This window comes from Nerophis lumbriciformis, linkage group LG06 (genome assembly GCF_033978685.3).
Source record: "Nerophis lumbriciformis linkage group LG06, RoL_Nlum_v2.1, whole genome shotgun sequence".
NCBI lineage: Eukaryota > Metazoa > Chordata > Actinopteri > Syngnathiformes > Syngnathidae > Nerophis > Nerophis lumbriciformis.
In genome coordinates this window covers 606758-627500 of record NC_084553.2, presented here as the reverse complement: position 1 = coordinate 627500, position 20743 = coordinate 606758, and the positions used below count along the sequence as shown (strand labels likewise).

At 44.6% G+C, this 20743-nt stretch overlaps 1 protein-coding gene across 2 annotated transcripts in view; it reads left to right on the top strand.

Moving 5' to 3' along the window:
- Nucleotides 1–20743, top strand: part of LOC133608398 (ATP-binding cassette sub-family C member 12-like) — a 125842-nt gene that overhangs the window by 3174 nt on the left and 101925 nt on the right. The window contains exons 2-9 of one of the 2 annotated variants that reach the window (XM_061963602.1): nt 88–759; nt 848–975; nt 1038–1184; nt 1259–1406; nt 12883–13119; nt 17248–17421; nt 17481–17628; nt 17693–17841. In XM_061963602.1, the coding sequence (XP_061819586.1) occupies nt 688–759; nt 848–975; nt 1038–1184; nt 1259–1406; nt 12883–13119; nt 17248–17421; nt 17481–17628; nt 17693–17841 (1203 nt within the window). In that variant the 5' untranslated portion in view covers nt 88–687. Of the gene's footprint in view, nt 1–87; nt 760–847; nt 976–1037; nt 1185–1258; nt 1407–12882; nt 13120–17247; nt 17422–17480; nt 17629–17692; nt 17842–18792; nt 18824–20743 lie in introns of those variants that run through there. The other variant, XM_061963603.1, reaches the window with a different exon arrangement.

Sequence of the window (20743 nt, the reverse complement as noted above, 5' to 3'; positions counted from 1 at the left end):
GCGGGTGTTGGGGTGTTGTTGATAAACTGGTTGGGGGATGGTTGTGAAAACCTGCAGTAGACCAGTTCAGTCTTTTGCTACCTGCAGGCTGGGGTGTGACTTCCCTGGAGTTGGATGTATTGAACACTGTGGTAGAGTTGAATTATGTTAGAAACAGGACGTCAGAAAACTACTTAGATAAAACGAAAAAGGTAAGTAAAAAAAGATGTTCTTAAGAAGCTTTTACCACTGGTGTCCCTCAAGGCTCTGTTTTGGATCCTCCTCATTTACATTCTTACTCTTACGTTATTACCTTTTTTTAACTTCAATGTAACTTTGTAAACCGTATTTAGGTTTTACGCTTTTACCACTGGTGTCCCTCAAGGCTCTGGTTTGGATCCACTTAATAATTTCAATTGCATACCTTTTTTTAACTTCAATGTAACTTTGTAAACCGTATTTAGGTTTTACACTTTTACCACTGGTGTCCCTCAAGGCTCTGTTTTGGATCCACTTAATACTTTCAATTGCATACCTTTTTTTAACTTCAATGTAACTTTGTAAACCGTATTTAGGTTTTACACTTTTACCACTGGTGTCCCTCAAGGCTCTGTTTTGGATCCACTTAATAATTTCAATTGCATACCTTTTTTTTTTTTTAACTTTGTTTAGCATTTAAAACTAGTTGTCATGACCAGAGTTTAAACAATGGCTGCACATGTGCAGGACAAGATGAAGGATGAAGATTTGGACAAAAAAGAGCAGGTCTTCAGTCTAACTGTGAGTACCCGACCAACAACCAAGTGGTGTCTCATGGTTCCTTCTGCCTTTCTGAGCAACGCGTGTGATGTTCCCCTGGACTTGGTAGACCAACGGGACAGACCATGGCGTCCACCGCGGAACTCTGGGTTCGGAGCACAAAGTCAAGCCGTCGCTGTTTGGGAAGTACCAGCAGAGCGTCCAGACTCTCAAACCTCTCCGCTGGACTTCATCCCAGTCAGTGCCAACACCTTCCTGAGCCACCTGGCTAGCCCCGTGCTAACACGCTTCCTGTCCAGGCCACACCCCATGGACAACGCCGGCTTCCTCTCCTTCACGTCCTTCGGGTGGATGTCGTCCATGATGTGGGCCATGTTCCGGAAGAGGCTGGACGTGAGCTCTCTCCACCTGTCTCCTTTGGACGAAGCCGGGCACAGCACGGAAAGGTCTGAGACTCTCGTAGGACTGAGTCTTGGGATGACGGTTCGAGAAAGATCTTGTGGTCTTGACCTCTTCCCAGGCTCCAAAGACTCTGGGAGGAGGAAGTGGCCGAGTCGGGTCTGGAGGATGCCTCGTTGGTGCGGGTCATTCTTCGCTTCCAAAGAACCAGACTGGTGGTCTCCGTCTTTGTTGGGGTCCTCGCCATGGTGGCCGCGTTCCTGGGTCCGGTGAGTTTCCATTTACTCTTTAGTCTTTTGGTTTAGACTCAACATAACATCTCATTGTGCTTCTTTGCTCAAAATGTTGCATGGATGTGCTTTTACAGACCTTTTTTTTTTTAACCTAACCCTAACCCCTAACATCTAACCCTAACCCTAATCCTAATCCTAACCCCACCCCCAACCCTAACCCTAACACTAACCCTACCCTAACCCCACCCCCAACTCTAACCCTAACCAACTCTTTTTCTTTATGCCTAACCCTAACCCTAATCCTAATCCTAACCCTAACCCTAACCAACTCTTTTTCTTTATGCCTAACCCTAACCCTAATCCTACCCCTAATCCTAACCTTAACCCTAACCCTACCCTAACCCTAAACCTAGCCCTAACCCTAACCCACCCCCAACCCTAGCCCTAACCCTAACCAACTTTTTTCTTTATGCCTAATCCTAAATCTAATCCTAATCCTAACCCTAATCCTAATCCTAACACTAATCCTAACCATAACCCTAACCCCAACCCAAACCCCAACCCCAACCCCAACCCTAACCCTAACCCAAAACCTAAACCTAACCCTAACCCTAACACTAACCAACTTCTTTCTTTATGCCTAACCCTAATCCTAACCCCACCCCCAAACCTAGCCCTAACCAACACTTTTCTTTATGCCTAACCCTAACCTTAACCCTAACCCTAACCCAAACCCTAATCCACCCCTAGCCCTAACCCTAACAAACTATTTTTCTTTATGCCTAATCCTAAACCTAATCCTAATCCTAACCCTAACCCTAACCCCAACCCAACCCTAACCCTAACACTAACCAACTTCTTTCTTTATGCCTAACCCTAACCCTAATCCTAACCCCACCCCCAAACCTAGCCCTAACCAACACTTTTTCTTTATGCCTAACCCTAACCTTAACCCTAACCCAAACCCTAACCCAAACCCTAACCCAACCCTAGCCCTAACCCTAACCAACTATTTTTCTTTATGCCTAACCCTAACCCTAATCCTAATCCTAACCCCAACCCCAACCCTAACCCTAACCCTAACCCCAAACCTAACCCTAACCCACCCCCAACCCTAGCCCTAACACTAACCAACTATTTTGCTTTATGCCTAATCCTAAATCTAATCCTAACCCTAATCCTAATCCTAACCGTAACCCTAACCCCAACCCCAACCCTAACCCTAGCCCTAACACTAACCAACTTCTTTCTTTATGCGTAACCCTAACCCAAATCCTAATCCTAACCCCAACCCCAACCCTAACCCTAACCCTAACCCTACCCTAACCCCAAACCCAACCCTAACCCTAACCCACCCCCAACCCTAGCCCTAACCAACTATTTTGCTTTATGCCTAATCCTAAATCTAATCCTAATCCTAATCCTAACCCTAACCCTAACCCTAACCCCAACCCTAACCCTAGCCCTAACACTAACCAACTTCTTTCTTTATGCCTAACCCTAATCCTAACCCCACCCCCAAACCTAGCCCTAACCAACACTTTTCTTTATGCCTAACCCTAACCTTAACCCTAACCCTAACCCAAACCCTAATCCACCCCTAGCCCTAACCCTAACCAACTATTTTTCTTTATGCCTAATCCTAAACCTAATCCTAATCCTAACCCTAACCCTAACCCCAACCCAACCCTAACCCTAACACTAACCAACTTCTTTCTTTATGCCTAACCCTAACCCTAATCCTAACCCCACCCCCAAACCTAGCCCTAACCAACACTTTTTCTTTATGCCTAACCCTAACCTTAACCCTAACCCAAACCCTAACCCAAACCCTAACCCAACCCTAGCCCTAACCCTAACCAACTATTTTTCTTTATGCCTAACCCTAACCCTAATCCTAATCCTAACCCCAACCCCAACCCTAACCCTAACCCTAACCCCAAACCTAACCCTAACCCACCCCCAACCCTAGCCCTAACACTAACCAACTATTTTGCTTTATGCCTAATCCTAAATCTAATCCTAACCCTAATCCTAATCCTAACCGTAACCCTAACCCCAACCCCAACCCTAACCCTAGCCCTAACACTAACCAACTTCTTTCTTTATGCGTAACCCTAACCCAAATCCTAATCCTAACCCCAACCCCAACCCTAACCCTAACCCTAACCCTACCCTAACCCCAAACCCAACCCTAACCCTAACCCACCCCCAACCCTAGCCCTAACCAACTATTTTGCTTTATGCCTAATCCTAAATCTAATCCTAATCCTAATCCTAACCCTAACCCTAACCCTAACCCCAACCCTAACCCTAGCCCTAACACTAACCAACTTCTTTCTTTATGCCTAACCCTAATCCTAACCCCACCCCCAAACCTAGCCCTAACCAACACTTTTCTTTATGCCTAACCCTAACCTTAACCCTAACCCTAACCCAAACCCTAATCCACCCCTAGCCCTAACCCTAACCAACTATTTTTCTTTATGCCTAATCCTAAACCTAATCCTAATCCTAACCCTAACCCTAACCCCAACCCAACCCTAACCCTAACACTAACCAACTTCTTTCTTTATGCCTAACCCTAACCCTAATCCTAACCCCACCCCCAAACCTAGCCCTAACCAACACTTTTTCTTTATGCCTAACCCTAACCTTAACCCTAACCCAAACCCTAACCCAAACCCTAACCCAACCCTAGCCCTAACCCTAACCAACTATTTTTCTTTATGCCTAACCCTAACCCTAATCCTAATCCTAACCCCAACCCCAACCCTAACCCTAACCCTAACCCCAAACCTAACCCTAACCCACCCCCAACCCTAGCCCTAACACTAACCAACTATTTTGCTTTATGCCTAATCCTAAATCTAATCCTAACCCTAATCCTAATCCTAACCCTAACCCTAACCCCAACCCCAACCCTAACCCTAGCCCTAACACTAACCAACTTCTTTCTTTATGCGTAACCCTAACCCAAATCCTAATCCTAACCCCAACCCCAACCCTAACCCTAACCCTAACCCTACCCTAACCCCAAACCCAACCCTAACCCTAACACACCCCCAACCCTAGCCCTAACCAACTATTTTGCTTTATGCCTAATCCTAAATCTAATCCTAATCCTAATCCTAACCCTAACCCTAACCCTAACCCCAACCCTAACCCTAGCCCTAACACTAACCAACTTCTTTCTTTATGCCTAACCCTAACCCTAATCCTAACCCCACCCCCAAACCTAGCCCTGACCAACACTTTTCTTTATGCCTAACCCTAACCTTAACCCTAACCCTAACCCAAACCCTAATCCACCCCTAGCCCTAACCCTAACCAACTATTTTTCTTTATGCCTAATCCTAAACCTAATCCTAATCCTAACCCTAACCCAAACCCTAACCCAACCCTAGCCCTAACCCTAACCAACTATTTTTCTTTATGCCTAACCCTAACCCTAATCCTAATCCTAACCCTAACCCCAACCCCAACCCTAACCCTAACCCCAAACCTAACCCTAACCCACCCCCAACCCTAGCCCTAACACTAACCAACTATTTTGCTTTATGCCTAATCCTAAATCTAATCCTAACCCTAATCCTAATCCTGACCCTAACCCTAACCCCAACCCCAACCCTAACCCTAGCCCTAACACTAACCAACTTCTTTCTTTATGCGTAACCCTAACCCAAATCCTAATCCTAACCCCAACCCTAACCCTAACCCTAACCCTACCCTAACCCCAAACCCAACCCTAACCCTAACCCACCCCCAACCCTAGCCCTAACCAACTATTTTTCTTTATGCCTAATCCTAAATCTAATCCTAATCCTAATCCTAACCCTAACCCTAACCCCAACCCTAACCCTAGCCCTAACACTAACCAACTTCATTTCTTTATGCCTAACCCTAACCCTAATCCTAAACCTAACCCACCCCCAATCCTAGCCCTAACCCTAACCAACTATTTTTCTTTATGCCTAATCCTAAATCTAATCCTAATCCTAACCCTAATCCTAACCCTAATCCTAACCCTAATCCTAATCCTAACCCTAACCCTAACCCTAACCCCAACCCCAAACCCAACCCTAACCCTAGCGCTAACACTAACCAACTTTTTTCTTTATGCCTAACCCTAACCCTAATCCTAACCCCACCCCCAAACCTAGCCCTAACCAACACCTTTTCTTTATGCCTAACCCTAACCTTAACCCTAACCCAAACCCTAACCCAACCCTAGCCCTAACCCTAACCAACTTTTTTCTTTATGCCTAACCCTAACCCTAATCCTAACCCCACCCCCAAACCTAGCCCTAACCAACACTTTTTCTTTATGCCTAACCCTAACCTTAACCCTAACCCAAACCCTAACCCAAACCCTAACCCAACCCTAGCCCTAACCCTAACCAACTATTTTTCTTTATGCCTAACCCTAACCCTAATCCTAATCCTAACCCCAACCCCAACCCTAACCCTAACCCTAACCCCAAACCTAACCCTAACCCACCCCCAACCCTAGCCCTAACACTAACCAACTATTTTGCTTTATGCCTAATCCTAAATCTAATCCTAACCCTAATCCTAATCCTAACCCTAACCCTAACCCCAACCCCAACCCTAACCCTAGCCCTAACACTAACCAACTTCTTTCTTTATGCGTAACCCTAACCCAAATCCTAATCCTAACCCCAACCCCAACCCTAACCCTAACCCTAACCCTACCCTAACCCCAAACCCAACCCTAACCCTAACACACCCCCAACCCTAGCCCTAACCAACTATTTTGCTTTATGCCTAATCCTAAATCTAATCCTAATCCTAATCCTAACCCTAACCCTAACCCTAACCCAAACCCTAACCCAACCCTAGCCCTAACCCTAACCAACTATTTTTCTTTATGCCTAACCCTAACCCTAATCCTAATCCTAACCCCAACCCCAACCCTAACCCTAACCCCAAACCTAACCCTAACCCACCCCCAACCCTAGCCCTAACACTAACCAACTATTTTGCTTTATGCCTAATCCTAAATCTAATCCTAATCCTAATCCTAACCCTAACCCTAACCCTAACCCTAACCCCAACCCTAACCCTAGCCCTAACACTAACCAACTTCTTTCTTTATGCCTAACCCTAACCCTAATCCTAACCCCACCCCCAAACCTAGCCCTGACCAACACTTTTCTTTATGCCTAACCCTAACCTTAACCCTAACCCTAACCCAAACCCTAATCCACCCCTAGCCCTAACCCTAACCAACTATTTTTCTTTATGCCTAATCCTAAACCTAATCCTAATCCTAACCCTAACCCTAACCCCAACCCAACCCTAACCCTAACCCTAACACTAACCAACTTCTTTCTTTATGCCTAACCCTAACCCTAATCCTAACCCCACCCCCAAACCTAGCCCTAACCAACACTTTTTCTTTATGCCTAACCCTAACCTTAACCCTAACCCAAACCCTAACCCAACCCTAGCCCTAACCCTAACCAACTATTTTTCTTTATGCCTAACCCTAACCCTAATCCTAATCCTAACCCTAACCCCAACCCCAACCCTAACCCTAACCCCAAACCTAACCCTAACCCACCCCCAACCCTAGCCCTAACACTAACCAACTATTTTGCTTTATGCCTAATCCTAAATCTAATCCTAACCCTAATCCTAATCCTGACCCTAACCCTAACCCCAACCCCAACCCTAACCCTAGCCCTAACACTAACCAACTTCTTTCTTTATGCGTAACCCTAACCCAAATCCTAATCCTAACCCCAACCCCAACCCTAACCCTAACCCTAACCCTAACCCTACCCTAACCCCAAACCCAACCCTAACCCTAACCCACCCCCAACCCTAGCCCTAACCAACTATTTTTCTTTATGCCTAATCCTAAATCTAATCCTAATCCTAATCCTAACCCTAACCCTAACCCCAACCCTAACCCTAGCCCTAACACTAACCAACTTCATTTCTTTATGCCTAACCCTAACCCTAATCCTAAACCTAACCCACCCCCAATCCTAGCCCTAACCCTAACCAACTATTTTTCTTTATGCCTAATCCTAAATCTAATCCTAATCCTAACCCTAATCCTAACCCTAATCCTAATCCTAACCCTAACCCTAACCCTAACCCCAACCCCAAACCCAACCCTAACCCTAGCGCTAACACTAACCAACTTTTTTCTTTATGCCTAACCCTAACCCTAATCCTAACCCCACCCCCAAACCTAGCCCTAACCAACACCTTTTCTTTATGCCTAACCCTAACCTTAACCCTAACCCAAACCCTAACCCAACCCTAGCCCTAACCCTAACCAACTATTTTGCTTTATGCCTAACCCTAACCCTAATCCTAATCCTAACCCTAATCCTAACCCTAACCCCAACCCCAACCCTAACCCTAACCCAACCCTAACCCCAAACCTAACCCTAACCCTAACCCACCCCCAACCCTAGCCCTAACCCTAACCAACTATTTTGCTTTATGCCTAATCCTAAATCTAATCCTAATCCTAACCCTAATCCTAACCCCAACCCCAACCCCAACCCTAAACCTAGCCCTAACACTAACCAACTTCTTTCTTTATGCGTAACCCTAATCATAATCCTAACCCTAACCCCAACCCTAACCCTAACCCTACCCTAACCCCAAACCTAACCCTAACCCTAACCCACCCCCAACCCTAGCCCTAACCCTATCCAACTATTTTTCTTTATGCCTAATCCTAAATCTAATCCTAATCCTAATCCTAACCCTAACCCCAACCCCAACCCCAACCCTAACCCTAGCCCTAACACTAACCAACTTCTTTCTTTATGCCTAACCCTAACCCTAATCCTAACCCCACCCCCAAACCTAGCCCTAACCAACACTTTTCTTTATGGCTAACCCTAACCCTAAACCTAACCCACCCCCAATCCTAGCCCTAACCCTAACCAACTATTTTTCTTTATGCCTAATCCTAAATCTAATCCTAATCCTAACCCTAATCCTAATCCTAACCCTAACCCTAACCCTAGCGCTAACACTAACCAACTTCTTTCTTTATGCCCAACCCTAACCCTAATCCTAACCCCACCCCCAAACCTAGCCCTAACCAACAATTTTTCTTTATGCCTAACCCTAACCCTAACCCAAACCCTAACCCACCCCCAACCATAGCCCTAACCCTAACCAACTATTTTTCTTTATCCCTAATCCTAATCCTAACCCTAACCCCAACCCCAACCCCAACCCTAACCCTAACACTAACCAACTTCTTTCTTTATGCCTAACCCTAACCCTAATCCTAACCCCACCCCCAAACCTAGCCCTAACAAACACTTTTTCTTTATGCCTAACCCTAACCCTAACCAACACTTTTTCTTTATGCCTAACCCTAACCCTAACCCTAACCCAAACCCTAACCCACCCCCAACCCTAGCCCTAACCCTAACCAACTTTTAAACTTTATGCTTAATCCTAAACCTAATCCTAACCCTAACCCTAACCCAACCCTAGCCCTAACCCTAACCAACTATTAAACTTTATGCTTAATCCTAAACCTAATCCTAATCCTAACCCTAATCCTAACCGTAACCCCAACCCCAACCCCAACCCCAACCCCAATCCTAACCCTAACACTAACCAACCTCTTTCTTTATGCCTAACCCTAACCCTAATCCCACCCCCAAACCTAGCCCTAACCAACATTTTTACTTTATGCCTAACCCTAACCCCAACCCTAACCCTAGCCCTAACACTAACCAACACCTTTCTTTATGCCTAACCCTAACCCTAACACTTTTACTTTATGCCTAACCCTTACCCTAACCTTAACCCAAACCCTAACCCACCCTCAACCCTAGCCCTAACCCAAACCAACTATTTTTCTTTATGCCTAATCCTAAATCTAATCCTAATCCTAACCCTAATCCTAATCCTAACCCTAACCCTAACCCCAACCCCAACCCTAACCCTAGCCCTAACACTAACCAATTTCTTTCTTTATGCCTAACCCTAACCCTAATCCTAACCCCACCCCCAAACCTAGCCCTAACCAACACCTTTACTTTATGCCTAACCCTTACCCTAACCTTAACCCAAACCCTAACCCACCCTCAACCCTAGCCCTAACCGAAACCAACTATTTTTCTTTATGCCTAATCCTAAATCTATTCCTAATCCCAACCCTAATCCTAATCCTAACCCTAACCCTAACCCCAACCCCAAACCCAACCCTAACCCTAGCGCTAACACTAACCAACTTTTTTCTTTATGCCTAACCCTAACCCTAATCCTAACCCCACCCCCAAACCTAGCCCTAACCAACACTTTTTCTTTATGCCTAACCCTAACCCTAACCCAAACCTTAACCCAACCCTAGCCCTAACCCTAACCAACTATTTTGCTTTATGCCTAATCCTAAATCTAATCCTAACCCTAATCCTAACCCCAACCCCAACCCTAACCCTAGCCCTAACACTAACCAACTTCTTTCTTTATGCGTAACCCTAATCATCTAACCCTATCCAACTATTTTTCTTCATGCCTAATCCTAAATCTAATCCTAATCCTAACCCTAATCCTAATCCTAACCCCAACTCCAACCTTAACCCTAGCCCTAACACTAACCAACTTCTTTCTTTATGCCTAACCCTAACCCTAATCCTAACCCCACCCCCAAACCTAGCCCTAACCAACACTTTTCTTTATGGCTAACCCTAAACCTAACCCTAAACCTAACCCACCCCCAATCCTAGCCCTAACCCTAACCAACTATTTTTCTTTATGTCTAATCCTAAATCTAATCCTAATCCTAACCCTAACCCTAACCCTAGCGCTAACACTAACCAACTTCTTTCTTTATGCCTAACCCTAACCCTAATCCTAACCCCACCCCCAAACCTAGCCCCAACCAACACCCTTTCTTTATGCCTAACCCTAACCCTAACCTTAACCCTAACCCACCCCCAACCATAGCCCTAACCCTAACCAACTATGTTTCTTTATGCCTAATCCTAATCCTAATCCTAAACCTAACCCTAACCCCAACCCCAACCCTAACCCTAACACTAACCAACCTCTTTCTTTATGCCTAACCCTAACCCTAATCCTAACCCCACCCCCAAACCTAGCCCTAACCAACACTTTTTCTTTATGCCTAACCCTAACCCTAACCCTAACCAACACTTTTTCTTTATGCCTAACCCTAACCCTAACCCAAACCCTAACCCACCCCCAACCCTAACCAACTATTAAACTTTATGCTTAATCCTAAACCTAATCCTAACCCTAAACCTAACCCTAACCCAACCCTAGCCCTAACCCTAACCAACTATTAAACTTTATGCTTAATCCTAAACCTAATCCTAATCCTAACCGTAACCCCAACCCCAATCCTAACCCTAACCCTAACACTAACCAACCTCTTTCTTTATGCCTAACACTAACCCTAATCCTAACCCCACCCCCAAACCTAGCCCTAACCAACACTTTTACTTTATGCCTAACCCTTACCCTAACCTTAACCCAAACCCTAACCCACCCTCAACCCTAGCCCTAACCCAAACCAACTATTTTCCTTTATGCCTAATCCTAAATCTAATCCTAATCCTAACCCTAATCCTAATCCTAACCCTAACCCTAACCCCAACCCTAACCCTAGCCCTAACACTAACCAACTACTTTCTTTATGCCTAACCCTAATCCTAACCCTAACCCTAACCCTACCCTAACCCCAAACCCAACCCTAACCCTAACCCACCCCCAACCCTAGCTCTAACCCTAACCAACTATTTTCTTTATGCCTAATCCTAAATCTAATCCTAATCCTAACCCTAATCCTAATCCTAACCCTAACCCTAACCCCAACCGCAACCCCAACCCTAACCCTAGCCCTAACACTAACCAACTTCTTTCTTTATGCCTAACCCTAACCCTAATTCTAACCCCACCCCCAAACCTAGCCCTAACCAACACTTTTTCTTTATGGCTAACCCTAACCCTAACTTTAACCCTAACCCTAACCCTAACCCACCCCCAACCCTAGCCCTAACCCTAACCAACTATTTTTCTTTATGCCTAATCCTAAATCTAATCCTAATCCTAACCCTAATCCTAATCCTAACCCTAACCCCAACCCCAACCCCAACCCTAACCCTAACCTAACCCCAAACCTAACCCTAACCCTAACCCATCCACAACCCTAGCCCTAACCCTAACCAACTATTTTTCTTTATGCCTAATCCTAAATCTAATCCTAATCCTAACCCTAACCCTAACCCCAACCCTAACCCTAACTCTAACCCTAACCCTAGCCCTATCCCTACCATCTTTTTTTCTTTATCCCTAACCCTAACCCTAACCCACCTGCAACCCTAGCCCTAACCCTAACCAACTATTTTTCTTTATGCCTAATCCTAAACCTAATCCTAACCCTAACCTTAACCCCAACCCCAACCCTAACACTAACCAACTTCTTTCTTTATGCCTAACCTTAACCCTATCCCTAATCCTAATCCCACCCCCAAACCTAGCCCTAACCAACACTTTTACTTTATGCCTAACCCTAACTCTAACCCTAACCCTAGCCCTATCCCTACCATCTCTTTTTTCTTTATGCCTAACCCTAACCCTAACCCACCCGCAACCCTAGCCCTAACCCTAACCAACTATTTTTCTTTATGCCTAACCCTAACCCTAACCCTAACCCACCCCCAACCCTAGCCCTAACCCTAACCAACTATTTTTCTTTATGCCTAATCCTAAACCTAATCCTAACCCTAACCCCAAACCCAACCCCAACCCTAACCCTAACACTAACCAACTTCTTTCTTTATGCCTAACCTTAACCCTAACCCTAATCCTAATGCCACCCCCAAACCTAGCCCTAACCAACACTTTTACTTTATGCCTAACCCTAACTCTAACCCTAACCCTAACCATCTCTTTTTCTTTATGCCTAACCCTAACCCTAATCCTAACCCTAACCTTAACCTTAACCCCAACCCCAACCCCGACACCAACCCTGACCCTAACCCTAACCCTAACCCTGACCCTAACCCTAACCCACAGACCCTAACCTGACCACAGCACTTTCCTCCAGAAGGTCTTATCTTTGTCCGTGTGATGTCAGATGAAACAAAAAGTGAGCTGTTTGGCCACAATACCCAGCAATATGTTTGGAGGAGAAAAGGTGGGGCCTTTAATCCCAGGAGCACCATGCCTACCGTCAAGCATGGTGGTGGTAGTATTATGCTCTGGGCCTGTTTTGCTGCCAATGGAACTGCTGCTTTAAATGGGCACAGTTGGGTGTTCCAACAGGACAATGTTCTTTACAAGTGTATGTACACTTTTGACCACGACTGTGTGTGTGTGTGTGTGTGTGTGTGTGTGTGTGTGTGTGTGTGTGTGTGTGTGTGTGTGTGTGTGTGTGTGTGTGTGTGTGTGTGTGTGAGAGACAGATTAAAAGAATAATAATCAAAAGTACAAATCCATGAGGAAAGTGTGAGTTGTGTCCTGGTCTGTGCAGGCCGTCATGGTCTACCTGCTCCTGGACTACGTGGACGATCCGTCCAAGTCCAGCCGTCTGCACGGCATCAGTCTGTGTGTGGCCTTGTTCACCTCCGAGTTCTTCAAGGGCTTCCTCATCTCGCTGCTCTGGGCCCTCAACCTGCGCACCGCCGTCCGCCTGAAGGGAGCCTTCAGCTCGCTGGGCTACCAGAAGATCATCTCGCTGCGGGTGCCCGGCGCCGTCTCCACGGGAGAGGTGAGGACCATCTTCTTACCTTCTTACCTGACATCTTCTTACCTGACATCTTCTTTCCTGCCATATTCTTACCTGACATCTTCTTACCTGACATGATCTTACCTGCCATGTTCTTACCTGCCATCTTATTACCTTCCATGTTCTTACCTGACATCTTCTTACCTGCCATCTTCTTACCTTCCATGTTCTTACCTGCCATCTTCTTACCTGCCATGTTCTTACCTGCCATCTTCTTTCCTGACATCTTCTTACCTGGCATCTTCTTACCTGCCATCTTCTTACCTGACATCTTCTTACCTGCCATCTTCTTACCTGACATCTTCTTACCTGCCATCTTCTTACCTGGCATCTTCTTACCTGCCATCTTCTTACCTGACATCTTCTTACCTGCCATCTTCTTACCTTCCATGTTCTTACCTGCCATCTTCTTACCTGACATCTTCTTACCTGACATCTTCTTACCTGGCATCTTCTTACCTGCCATCTTCTTACCTGACATCTTCTTACCTGACATCTTCTTACCTTCCATGATCTTACTTGCTATCTTCTTACCTGCCATCTTCTTACCTGCCATCTTCTTACCTGCCATGATCTTACCTGCCATGATCTTACCTTCCGCGTTCTTACCTGCCATCTTCTTACCTGACATCTTCTTACCTGCCATCTTCTTACCTGCCATGATCTTACCTTCCATGTTCTTACCTTCCATGTTCTTACCTGCCATCTTCTTACCTTCCATGTTCTTACCTGCCATCTTCTTACCTGCCATCTTCTTACCTTCCATGATCTAACCTTCCATGATCTTACCTTCCATGTTCTTACCTTCCATGTTCTTACCTGCCATCTTCTTACCTGCCATCTTCTTACCTGCCATGATCTTACCTGCCATGATCTTACCTTCCGCGTTCTTACCTGCCATCTTCTTACCTGACATCTTCTTACCTGCCATCTTCTTACCTGCCATGATCTTACCTTCCATGTTCTTACCTTCCATGTTCTTACCTGCCATCTTCTTACCTTCCATGTTCTTACCTGCCATCTTCTTACCTGCCATCTTCTTACCTTCCATGATCTAACCTTCCATGATCTTACCTTCCATGTTCTTACCTTCCATGTTCTTACCTGCCATCTTCTTACCTGCCATCTTCTTACCTTCCATGATTTTACCTTCCATGATCTTACCTTCCATGTTCTTACCTTCCATGATCTTACCTTCCATGTTCTTACCTTCCATGTTCTTACCTGCCATCTTCTTACCTTCCATCTTCTTACCTGCCATCTTCTTACCTTCCATGTTCTTACCTTCCATGTTCTTACCTGACATCTTCTTACCTTCCATCTTCTTACCTTCCATGATCTTACCTTCCATGTTCTTACCTGCCATCTTCTTATATATAAAAACTCATTTTTAACACCAAATTATTTTACACTGTGAAATTTTGTGCACTGATTTTTTTTCTATATACATATTGAAATTTATACACTAAAATTTTGCACAATTATTATTATTTTACACTGAATTTTTAAACACCTAATTATTTTACACAATTTTTACACTGAATTTTTAAACAAATTATTTTACACAATTTTTACACAGTGACATTTTGTGCATTGATTTTTTTATATATATATTGAAATTTATACATTGAATTTTTGAACAATTATTATTATTTTACACTGAATTTTTAAACACCAAATTATTTTATACTGAATTTTTACTCAATGAAATGTTCTGCACTGATTTGTTTTATTTTTCATATTGAAATTTATACACAGAAATGTTGCACAATTATTATTATTTTACACTGAATTTTTCAACACCTAATTATTTTACACAATTTTTACACAATGAAATTTTGTGCATTGATTTTTTTATATATGTATTGAAATTTATACATTTAATTTTTGCACAATTATTATTATTTTACACTGAATTTTTAAACACCAAATTATTTTACACTGAATTTTTACACGATGAAATGTTCTGCACTGATTTTTTTTTTATATATATTGAAATTTATACACAGAAATGTTGCACAATTATTATTATTTTACACTGAATTTTTCAACTCCAAATTTTTTACACGGTGAAATTTTCTGCTCTGATTTTTATATATATATTGATACAATTTATACACTGAATTTTTGCATGATTTTTATTATTTTGTTTTTATTTTTTATTTTTTTTTGTTTTATTATGTGTTCCTCATCCAACATGTGGTGTCCCTCATCCAACATGTGGTGTCCCTCATCCAACATGCGGTGTCCCTCATCCAACATGTGGTGTCCCTCATCCAACATGTGGTGTCCCTCATCCAACATGTGGCGTCCCTCATCCAACATGTGGTGTCCCTCATCCAACATGTGGTGTCCCTCATCCAACATGTGGTGTTCCTCATCCAACATGTGGTGTCCCTCATCCAACATGTGGTGTTCCTCATCCAACATGTGGTGTTCCTCATCCAACATGTGGTGTCCCTCATCCAACATGTGGTGTCCCTCATCCAACATGTGGTGTCCCTCATCCAACATGTGGTGTTCCTCATCCAACATGTGGTGTCCCTCATCCAACATGTGGTGTTCCTCATCCAACATGTGGTGTCCCTCATCCAACATGTGGTGTCCCTCATCCAACATGTGGTGTTCCTCATCCAACATGTGGTGTCCCTCATCCAACATGTGGTGTCCCTCATCCAACATGTGGTGTTCCTCATCCAACATGTGGTGTCCTTCATTCAACATGTGGTGTCCCTCATCCAACATGTGGTGTCCCTCATCCAACATGTGGCGTCCCTCATCCAACATGTGGTGTCCCTCATCCAACATGTGGTGTTCCTCATCCAACATGTGGTGTCCCTCATCCAACATGTGGTGTCCCTCATCCAACATGTGGTGTCCCTCATCCAACATGTGGTGTCCGTCATCCAACATTTGGCGTCCCTCATCCAACATGTGGCGTTCCTCATCCAACATGTGGTGTCCCTCATCCAACATGTGGTGTCCCTCATCCAACATGTGGTGTCCCTCATCCAACATGTGGTGTCCCTCATCCAACATGTGGTGTCCTTCATCCAACATGTGGTGTCCTTCATCCAACATGTGGTGTCCCTCATCCAACATGTGGTGTCCTTCATCCAACATGTGGTGTCCTTCATCCAACATGTGGTGTCCCTCATCCAACATGTGGTGTCCCTCATCCAACATGTGGTGTCCCTCATCCAACATGTGGTGTTCCTCATCCAACATGTGGTGTCCCTCATCCAACATGTGGTGTCCCTCATCCAACATGTGGTGTTCCTCATCCAACATGTGGTGTCCCTCATCCAACATGTGGTGTCCCTCATCCAACATGCGGTGTCCCTCATCCAACATGTGGTGTCCCTCATCCAACATGTGGTGTCCCTCATCCAACATGTGGCGTCCCTCATCCAACATGTGGTGTCCCTCATCCAACATGTGGTGTCCCTCATCCAACATGTGGTGTTCCTCATCCAACATGTGGTGTCCCTCATCCAACATGTGGTGTTCCTCATCCAACATGTGGTGTCCCTCATCCAACATGTGGTGTCCCTCATCCAACATGTGGTGTCCCTCATCCAACATGTGGTGTTCCTCATCCAACATGTGGTGTCCTTCATTCAACATGTGGTGTCCCTCATCCAACATGTGGTGTCCCTCATCCAACATGTGGTGTCCCTCATCCAACATGTGGTGTCCCTCATCCAACATGTGGTGTCCCTCATCCAACATGTGGTGTCCTTCATCCAACATGTGGTGTCCCTCATCCAACATGTGGTGTCCCTCATCCAACATGTGGTGTCCCTCATCCAACATGTGGTGTCCCTCATCCAACATGTGGTGTCCCTCATCCAACATGTGGCGTCCCTCATCCAACATGTGGTGTCCCTCATCCAACATGTGGTGTCCTTCATCCAACATGTGGTGTCCCTCATCCAACATGTGGTGTACCTCATCCAACATGTGGTGTCCCTCATCCAACATGTGGTGTCCCTCATCCAACATGTGGTGTCCCTCATCCAACATGTGGTGTCCCTCATCCAACATGTGGTGTCCCTCATCCAACATGTGGTGTCCCTCATCCAACATGTGGTGTCCCTCATCCAACAGATCATTAACGTGCTGACTAACGACGGCCACCGGCTGTTTGAGGCGGTTCTGTTTGGGAGTTTCGTCATCTCCTCCCCGGTTCTGTTCCTGGTCTGCATCATCTACGCTTGTTACATCCTGGGTCTGACGGCTCTGACCGGGGTGGGCACCTACCTGGTCTTCATCCCCGTGCAGGTGAGGACTAGAAGAGGTCCGGTGTTCAGGAGACCGGGACTGAGGAGTGTTTGTGTCAGGTGATCCTGGCCAAGATGATCAACAAGTTCCGAGTGAAGGCCATCCAGATGACGGACAGCCGAGTGCGGACCATGAATGAGATCCTGAGCAGCATCAAGCTCATCAAGATGTACGCCTGGGAGGACTGCTTCCTGGACAAGGTCTCAGGTGAGGCAGATCAATTCCTGCCTCATCTTGGCCACAAATACCCATGATGCTTTGTTCCTTCTAGAGCTGAGGGAGAGGGAGAAGAAACATCTGCGGTTGTCAAGTTACATCCAGAACATCAACACCAGCATCACCAGCATCATACCCACCATTGCCACCGTGCTCACCTTCATGGTGCACACCTTGCTGGGACTAGACCTGCACACCACTGAAGTGAGTAAGCCACACCTTAAACCTGCACACCACTGAAGTGAGTAGACCACACCTTAAACCTGCACACCACTGAAGTGAGTAGACCACACCTTAAACCTGCACACCACTGAAGTGGGTAGACCACACCTTAAACCTGCACACCACTGAAGTGAGTAGGCCACACCTTCCTAATGCACACCTTGCTGGGACTGAACCTGCACACCACTGAAGTGAGTAGACCACACCTTAAACCTGCACACCACTGAAGTGAGTAAGCCACACCTTAAACCTGCACACCACTGAAGTGGGTAGACCACACCTTAAACCTGCACACCACTGAAGTGAGTAGACCACACCTTAAACCTGTACACCACTGAAGTGAGTAGACCACACCTTAAACCTGCACACCACTGAAGTGGGTAGACCACACCTTAAACCTGCACACCACTGAAGTGGGTAGACCACACCTTAAACCTGCACACCACTGAAGTGAGTAGGCCACACCTTCCTAATGCACACCTTGCTGGGACTGAACCTGCACACCACTGAAGTGAGTAGGCCACACTTTCCTAATGCACACCTTGCTGGGACTGAACCTGCACACCACTGAAGTGAGTAGACAACACCATAAACCTGCACACCACTGAAGTGATTAGGCCACACCTTCATGGCGCACACCTTGCTGGGACTAGACCTGCACACCACTGAAGTGAGTAAGCCACACCTTAAACCTGCACACCACTGAAGTGAGTAGGCCACACCTTCATGGTGCACACCTTGCTGGGACTAAACCTGCACACCACTGAAGTGAGTACACCACACCTTAAACATGCACACCACTGAAGTGAGTAGGCCACACCTTCCTAATGCACACCTTGCTGGGACTGAACCTGCACACCACTGAAGTGAGTAGACAACACCATAAACCTGCACACCACTGAAGTGATTAGGCCACACCTTCATGGCGCACACCTTGCTGGGACTAGACCTGCACACCACTGAAGTGAGTAAGCCACACCTTAAACCTGCACACCACTGAAGTGAGTAGACCACACCTTAAACCTGCACACCGCTGAAGTGAGTAAGCCACACCTTAGCGGTTTTAAACCTGCACACCACTAAGGTGAGTAGGTTGTACCTTCATGGTGCACACCTTGGTGGGACTAAACCTGCACACCACTGAAGTGAGTAGACCACACCTTAAACATGCACACCCCTGAAGTGAGTAGGCCACACTTTCCTAATGCACACCTTGCTGGGACTGAACCTGCACACCCTGAAGTGAGTAGACAACACCATAAACTTGTACACCACTGAAGTGATTAGGCCACACCTTAAACCTGCACACCACTAAGGTGATCAGGCCACACCTTCATGGTGCACACCTTGCTGGGACTGAACCTGCACACCACTGAAGTGAGTAGACCACACCTTAAACCTGCACACCACTGAAGTGAGTAGACCACACCTTAAACCTGCACACCACTGAAGTGAGTAGACCACACCTTAAACCTGCACACCACTGAAGTGAGTAAGCCACACCTTAGCGGTTTTAAACCTGCACACCACTAAGGTGAGTAGGTTGTACCTTCATGGTGCACACTTTGGTGGGACTAAAACCTGCACACCACTGAAGTGAGTAGACCACACCTTAAACCTGCACACCACTGAAGTGAGTAGACCACACCTTAAACCTGCACACCGCTGAAGTGAGTAAGCCACACCTTAGCGGTTTTAAACCTGCACACCACTAAGGTGAGTAGGTTGTACCTTCATGGTGCACACCTTGGTGGGACTAAACCTGCACACCGCTGAAGTGAGTAGGCCACACCTTCATGGTCTACTTCATGAAATAAAGACTTGTGTACTCGCCATAACCGTCATTACTTTTTATTTACCTTCTTGGACCATCTATGACATTTTTTTTTTTTTTACCTTTTATTTACCTTATTTTACCTTCTATTTAACATCCTTTACCGTGTATTTGACTTCTTTTACGCTGTATTTACCTTCTGTTCACCTTCTTTGACCATCTTTTACCTGCTATTTAACTTATTTTACCATGCAGTTAACTTATTTTACCTTTTATTTAACTTTTACTTTTATTTACCTTCTATTTACTTCCTTTTACATTCTATTTATCTTATATCTCGTTTTTTTTACCTTCTGTTATCCTTCTTTTACCTTATATTTACTACCTTCCATTGAACCTAATTTACCTTCTATATTCTTTCATTTACCTTTTATTTACCTTCTTACCGTCTTTTATCTTCTATATTCCTTCTTTAACCTTTAATTTTTCCTTCCCTTTAACTTATTTAACCTTTTATTTACCTTACCGTACTTTACCTTCCATTTAACTTGTTTTTACCTTTTAACTTGCCTTTACTTTTACTTTTACCTTTTATTTACCTTATTTTACCTTCTATTTAACCTTTTATTTACCTTATCACCATAAAATAATAAAACAATATATTTTTACCTTTCCTTTAACTTATTTAACCTTTTATGTACCTTATTTTACCTTCCATTTAACTTATTTGTACATTTTACTTTACTTTACTTTTACTTTTACCTTTTATTTACCTTATACTTTTATTTACCTTCTATTTACTTCATTTTACATTCTATTTATCTTATATCTTGTTTTTTTTACCTTCTGTTATCCTTCTTTTACCTTATATTTACTACCTTCCATTGAACCTAATTTACCTTCTATATTCTTTCATTTACCTTTTATTTACCTTCTTACCGTCTTTTATCTTCTATATTCCTTCTTTAACCTTTAATTTTTCCTTCCCTTTAAATTATTTAACCTTTTATTTACCTTACTTTACCTTCCATTTAACTTATTTTTACCTTTCAACTTGCCTTTACTTTTACTTTTACCTTTTATTTACCTTATTTTACCTTCTATTTAACC